This window comes from Phaethon lepturus, unplaced genomic scaffold (genome assembly GCF_000687285.1).
Source record: "Phaethon lepturus isolate BGI_N335 unplaced genomic scaffold, ASM68728v1 scaffold19167, whole genome shotgun sequence".
In the NCBI taxonomy this organism is placed as follows: domain Eukaryota; kingdom Metazoa; phylum Chordata; class Aves; order Phaethontiformes; family Phaethontidae; genus Phaethon; species Phaethon lepturus.
In genome coordinates, this window is record NW_010552794.1 from 52,975 (window position 1) to 59,996 (window position 7,022).

The 7,022-nt window shown below is 49.4% G+C and overlaps 1 protein-coding gene across 1 annotated transcript in view; it reads right to left on the reverse strand.

The window, feature by feature from the left end:
• Positions 1-5,578, reverse strand: part of LOC104624072 (voltage-dependent N-type calcium channel subunit alpha-1B-like) — a gene marked incomplete at both ends in the record, with an annotated part of 57,951 nt that extends 52,373 nt beyond the window's left edge. The window contains 2 exons of the mRNA XM_010291338.1: positions 4,501-4,573; positions 5,447-5,578. Of these exons, the coding sequence (XP_010289640.1) occupies positions 4,501-4,573; positions 5,447-5,578 (205 nt within the window). The remainder of the gene's footprint in view (positions 1-4,500; positions 4,574-5,446) is intronic.
• Positions 5,579-7,022: the final 1,444 nt, after the last annotated feature.

Sequence of the window (7,022 nt, forward strand, 5' to 3'; positions counted from 1 at the left end):
TGGTGAGGGAGGACTGTTGCCCCATTCCTGCCTGCTCTCAGTTACGTGCCTGCTGCCCACCTCTGACCGTAGGCTCTCATGCAGGCAGCGGCAGTAAAAGCCGCTTTCCCACACTTCACGCCCAGAAAAAAAATGGGAGTGGAATTAAGTCATGTTGAGATACCAGGTTTCAACAGCTCCATGCACGGCATTTCCCACAGACCTAGGAAAACTCCAACCTCTCAGCCCAGCGCCCTGACTGGGACCTCTGCCAGCTCCATCTCCTTTCGTTGGCTTCACACAGAAAGGGTTTGCTCAGCTCGCCCCAGCCCACGCACGCCGTGCACGCCGAGTGACTGCCTAACAGGAGGAGAAACCCTTGCGAGCCCCTTCCACCGTTCCTCTGCCCCTCAGGGCTGCAGACAGCCCTTTGCTGAAGCCGGTGCCTGCGTGAACATTTCTCCAGATACCGGGCACGGGGCAGCACGACCACTGCCAGGTTTGCCAGCGGTCTGCACCACAGCGGGCTCTTCTCCAGGCTTCCTGCCTGCCGAGCCCACAAGGACCCTCAGCCACCCAGACGGCCACAAACCACACAAAAAAAAACCCTAAGCAGGAGCGATAAGCAAATGCATATGAGTGGGGACAGATGTGGGTGGCCCGAAGGGGACTCTGTTCCTCCTGCACCCTTGTTGGGAGGCGAGCACAGCCGCAGCCTGGCCCCGCTGTGCTGTCCTGGCTGCGGGCTCTGGACACCGACCTCAGGCTAATTTGCAAACACATCAACAACAGAAATTAATTTTTATTCATAATAATAATAATCATAATAAGTGAAAACACCTAAGACTCCAATAAGCCTTGTCATGCTAGATGCTAATTTTGCACCGGTCTGAACTGCCTGCCATCCTCGTTCTTCACCAATGGCTTAACACAGCAACGTTTTGGGCAGATCGGCACTTCGTCTGCCTGCCAGGGCAGAGTCGAACGATAGTTACTTTTAGTACGTTAAAACATGCCCACTGGGATGCGAAGCTCCAATTCCTAAATAGGAAGTTGTCTTTGTGTTTAGTAGAAGGGGAAAAAAACCCACAAAAAAAAGCCCAGAGCATGATGTGTGTTGTAGTAATCAAGTCCCATGTGCCTACAGTATGCTCAAAACGATTGCAAATTCCAGACTAGTCGTCAGCTGCTGACAGAGAGAAAATTTCTTGCTGCAGGGTTGGTGCTGATGACAGCAATAGACTAAGAGCAAGTACAGACACAAGGACATACAGCGCATACACAAAGTGGTTTCCTAAATTCAGAATCTGGTCTCAAACAGCTCAGAGACCAGAATTCAGAGCCCAAGCCTAACCCACACCATTGGAGTTACTCTGGATTTACACCAGAGGATATGACCCAGGGCATTGGGCTTTCAACTCTGGTACTCAATTATGCAAAACATTGTTCACAAACTTGCATTCACATCATTTCTATGAATTCACAACTCTTCCTGCTTTCTGGGAATAACCATAAAGTGATTTCTGTTCACACAAACATTCCTGGAAAGGGAAACCAGTGGAAACACTTCTATACCCTGCAGAAGACCAGGAGTCACCAGTATTACAGGCTGCACGTAAGCAGCAGGTTGGGTTCTGGGTTCAAAAACCCAAGTGGATTATTTTGAAAGTGGAATGAAAACTTGAAGAAAAAAAAGAAAAAAGTTTGATGGAACTTTTGCAGAGAGACGAATAGTCTAAACTAACCAGCCTGCCTGGGCAGAGCTGAGGATGCCCTCTGAGACCCCGGCAAGAGGACAGACACTTCGACCCGCTGCCCTTCCCACTGTTTGTGCTGTCACCCATCAGCTGGAGAAGTTACTCAAGCAATTAGGTAAATAAGTCTTTCTGCTCTATAAAGCCTCTGTCTACAGATGCTATAAGAACTTCTTGCTACAGGAGAGAAGAGGACAGCATAGCAGAGGGAGGGGCGCAAGCGGTGAGGACTTCGGAGTAAGGTGAAGCCCAAACGTTTTGTTTTTCCCCAGGCCCGGAACTGCTTTTGGCTGCCCCAAATGAACATTTTGTCCAGTGCAGCTCAGTCTTTAATACGTAGGCTTGACTGAGGAGCCATCAGGTGATGGAATAAAAACAGTTTTCAAGAGCTGTTGTGAAATCTTAATGGACTAATGAGCACATTAACAGTGGGAAACCCTCAGCTGCCGGGGATAAGCACCACACCGTCTCAAAGGGTTACCCTGAAAATGAGACGTTTTCCTGAAGAAGTGCCTGAGCAAGTGCAAAATCACTTCAGCTCGGGGTCACATCTCCCCGGCAGGTCAGCAAGGGCAGCCAGGGCACACGGACACGGGACCGAAGCCAGCTCTGCTTCCCGAGCCTCGGCAGGGCGCCCGGCCGCAGAGCTGAGGTTCGGTCCCGTCCTGCCACCACGACGCCTCATCTCCCTCGGCGGTCACCGGGGCTGCGCTGCTCAGCACCCGGCAGCGTGGAATTATTTACGTAGCAGCTCTCAGGGAGCAGAGCACGTAGAGTTAACCCAGGTCTTTCTGCTCTATAGGGTCTCTGTGCTTGCGGATGCTGTACACGCTTCCAGCTCGATGACTGCTGGAATAGGGAAATGCAGCGATTTATTTTTCGTGTGTGTGTGTGTATATATATGAATATAGAGTTTGTGTTTGTATTTTGTATATATACAGCTTGGCATTTAGCTTTCTTGGGAACAAAGAGCTGGAGAAAAATGTGTGCTGCTCTTCAAAGGGAATTAGGGACAGCAGGGCTCAGCTGCACCCAACGCTGAATTCAGCCAGCTGCCAGGCAGACAAAATATGTCCTGGGAGTCACAGGGCAGAGGACTGTGACCCAGCCAGGTCTGCTGAGATAAAATGGGCTAAGGCAGGCTGCAGAAGACTTTGTTTAAGATTTCTTAAACAAAGAACCTCCAAAGGGATTAGGGATGGCCAGGGTGTATCTGGCTTTATTATATTTGTTCAACACATTGAGTGCATTCACTGAATGATGCTACTCTGCTCATTAGAGCAGCAACCAAACGAGCCTGCTGGCTTGTTCGAGTTTATGGCAGATAAGGTTAGAAAAGGCCCCAAAGGCCATATTGAAGTAATGTTGAGACAATATTTGAAATTCAGGGGAGGAGGGGGGTGGACTGGGAGCAGAGGTTATTGAAATGCCCCTGCGAGGCTGCACTGAGTTGACTCAGGGCTAATGGTTTCGCTGGTTTTAATTTGTAGCTCTGACGTTCTAGACAAATGTCATAAAACCAACAGTGTTCTCCATCCCACAGCCACTACGTTACAGGAGCACTTATCTCAGGGATAGAAAGGAAATATTTCAGCTAAGTATCCTCAAGAGAGAGCTATAGTCCCAAAGCAAAACAACATCAAAATTTCCAGATGTTCGTATCCGGAGCCTGACTCGGGTTCAGTTCCAGCTCTGGGGCAATACCTTTACATTTCTGTAAGCCCTTTCTTTGATGAGTACTAAAATACTATGCAAATATTAATCTACCATGATTTGCAATATCCTGCGAGGTAAGTAGCGCTGAACCTGCTCCACATCTGGAGAGAAGCAATACCCACATGGAGCTGCTTATGCAGAGGTCACGGGACACATCTTCTTTTAGACTCTTTTTCTGTTTTAACCCAAAGCCTGTCATCAAACTCTTCCCCCCTCGCCCTTTTTAGGGACATGAGACCGAAATACATAAGCCAAGCCTTATTGAGATCTATGGAAGTTCGGACCCAGGGTCAAGTCTCACTCAAGCCCCCGTCAAGACTTTGCATAGGACAACGCCCTAAGTGCAGGGCAGTCTTCCACCGACCTGCGAGCGCTGCCTGCGTGTGGAGCACGTGCAGCATCCCCAGCTCTCCACTGAAACACCCCACGTAACTCTCCCTAAACAGGCACGCAGAGAACAGCCGCCACATTGGGCTCTTCAACCTGAGCGTTGCATCTGCCAGACCCGCGAACTCTCCCTGCCGCCACACGCGCTTGCCCAAGGCTGACGCCTCTTTCTGTGCTCCCCCACCGGCTGTAATTCTTATCTTGAGCCGTTACCGTGTAAAATGTGACATTATTTCTAGCTCAGGCCTCTCTCCTCATTAAATTATGGCAACCACAGGAGATAGTGGAACAGGTTGATGGCTCGCTCGCTGCTGGGGCTTCCAGGTGGGACGATCTCTGCAGCGGGGCACACGCAGCCACCGCCGTGGGGGCCCCCGAAGAAGAGAGCCTGGGCACGCGCAGACTTCAAGCTCAGCACAGAGATGCCTATTTCATCAATATTTTTTTCCTAGCAACAAATATTTTGTTCTAGTTTTCCTTAATTCCACAACATTGATTTTTAACGATGCATTGATTGGTCAGCGTGGCAAAATGCTTGAGAAGGAAAGACTTCCCTTTTCCTAAATTCCACAGATTTTGGGGGACCTCTTTGCCCTCCATAAGCAGGAAGAGATGGCCAGGAAATTATTTTCTAACGTGAACCCAGGACAAGGTATGGCTTTACCTGGAATACTGTGAGGATGGCAGCAGGGAAGGTATCGAAATTCGTGGTTGGCGTTTCATCTTGGAAGTTGAATCTAGAGAGAAGTAAGAAATAAAAACAAGAGCAGTGAGAGACAAGCAGCTCTCACGCAGCCTGGCAATACCCTGTAACTGGAGTCAGGGAGCAACATTTGTTCCACCTGGCAATAACACCCCAGGCGACCGCAGCGGGGAACACGGTGTCTCTGAGAAGGTGCTTAACAGAACTGTTAGCAGAAACTCAATTTTATTCCTGGAGAAAATTCTGATGCTTTGAAACTCATTTTCACCCACAATTAAAATGAACAATCAAAATCTCAAATAATTTTGCAGAACAAACCATTCCAAGAAGTTCTCAAGTCAAAACTGAAATTGCCCTCTTAGTAGAGCGTTTCATTGTAATATTTTAAAGATAAAATAGTGATTGATTGGAAAAAACCCCACCATGTTATTTCATTTCAAAATTTATGCTGGAGTTTAAATTATAACATTATGGTATTTCTTGCTGCAAAATTTATCACAACTGGCATTTCTAATGAGAAAAATCAGATTCAACAAAACTATGTTTTCCAGCAGAAAAATATTCCAAGTGAATAAATATACTGTCAGGGAAAGAATTTGCCTTTCTCCTTAACAGTAGAAAAAGTGCTGCCTCCCACAGTCCTATTTCAGAGCTTTGGGTGTACATGGGGACCATGGAATGACACTGGAGCTTTGAATTAGGGGAACCAGAAAGAATTCGGCTCCAGATAAAACACCAGAACAGGAACTATTTTCCTACAAACCAGAGGCCACGTCTCAGCAGCCCAAAAAGGCTGACACATGCACCCACGATGTGGCTCTTCCAAGCCCTGCAGCCCTCTCCCTTCCATGTTCCAGGTGATTGCTTTCAGATTACTCCAGAAAGGACAACGATGAATTAGACTTACTGTCCTCCAAAGAGCTGCATCCCCAGCAGAGCAAACACCACAATGAACAGGAACAGCAGGAAGAGCAAACTGATGATGGACTTCATGGAGTTCAGCAAGGAGACCACCAGATTCCTCAGGGAATTCCAGTACCTGCGTTGGAGACCGGAGCAGCCAAGAGAGAACGTTAGTGGGAGAAGAGTCTTTGGCGAGAAACTAATACAATCTATTTTCTTATTATAAAAATGGAAAAGAACGGTGAGGAACATGAGCATCTTTAAACTCCCCTCTATGACTGGAAAACACAGCTCACTGAGCGGCAGAATCTCTTGCAGCATCTCAAGGGCAGAGACGGTCACCTCGGTGCACGTGCACCCGCGCAGAGCAGTCGTCTGCACTGAAAGCGTCCGTTCAGTTTCTCAGTAACCCCTTTCCCACTACAGATTTCGACCTGTCTGCATCTTCTCATCTGGCATGGCAGTCAGCAGGGGTGTCAAAACCAGGCGTGTGTCGATATCACCAAGGTGAGACTGGATGTGGGGACAGCGAACCCCACCCTTCATAAGACACTAATCAGGAATAAACGACTCATTTCCACCAGGGCGTCTTTGCGGTGCGTCCGTCCAACTTACCAAATGCCGGTAGCCACAAGTGGACTTAACCTCCCACAGGTTTAAACATTTCAGTAGGCGTTTAACACGCGCAGGTTCATGCACAACGGCACCTTCGGTGTGGGGCAGTTCAGCCACGGAGTTGAAGCGCCCAGGACTGAGCAGCCGCCTCGGGGGACGCAAACAAACCCGGGACATTAACTCCAATACAGCAAGAGGGAACGGCTCAGCCCGAATCCCGACTGACGCATCCAAGTTGCATCTGGCCAGACACTACAGTCCGTTTGCTTTTCTCTCCCCTGTGCCCCGAGAGGGCTCCTGGCACGCTGGCAGGCAGGCACGCCGAGCCAGGGAGGGTGCTCAGGAACAGCTCTCTTTCCTGGCTTTATTGCCCTGCTGAGAACAGGCAGGGAGCATTTATATTAGGAAAACTAATGAATCGGAAAACGCAGGAAGAGCTATTAGGCAGAGGAGCTCTTTGACGGTCTCCTTTTGGACAGACAGGCATGCGGAACAACAGGGCTGGAGCAGGCACCAGGAAACAAGTGATATAGAGCCATTTCGCATGTCCTCTGTTAAAAGTTCTGAGTCTGAGACCATGGGGGGAAATTCTTCTCTTTTCTTACAGTGACCTCTCCCGTTTCCAGCACGCGGCACTGGGAGCTGCCATCCAGAGGTGACTCTCTGCCGCAGCATGCTCTACCTCCCTGCCTTGCGTGTCCTCCGGTTGCAGTTTTGGGGACAGCCCCGGACGCTGAGCTCCTTCCTGCAGCGCAGCTGTGGGCATCTGGCAGAAGGGAGCCCACGGATTTGTCTGATCTGCTGATGGGGAGAGAAGCTTGAGCAGAAATGCCATCCTTTCTCTTCTCTTTGCCTTCATTTTCCTGCCCTTCCTTCCCCCAGGTGTATCTGGGAGCACTGAACCACCGCCCGTTTCTCTGTGCTGAAGCACGTCCACGGCTCCTGGGAGCGTCCATCCCAGGAGA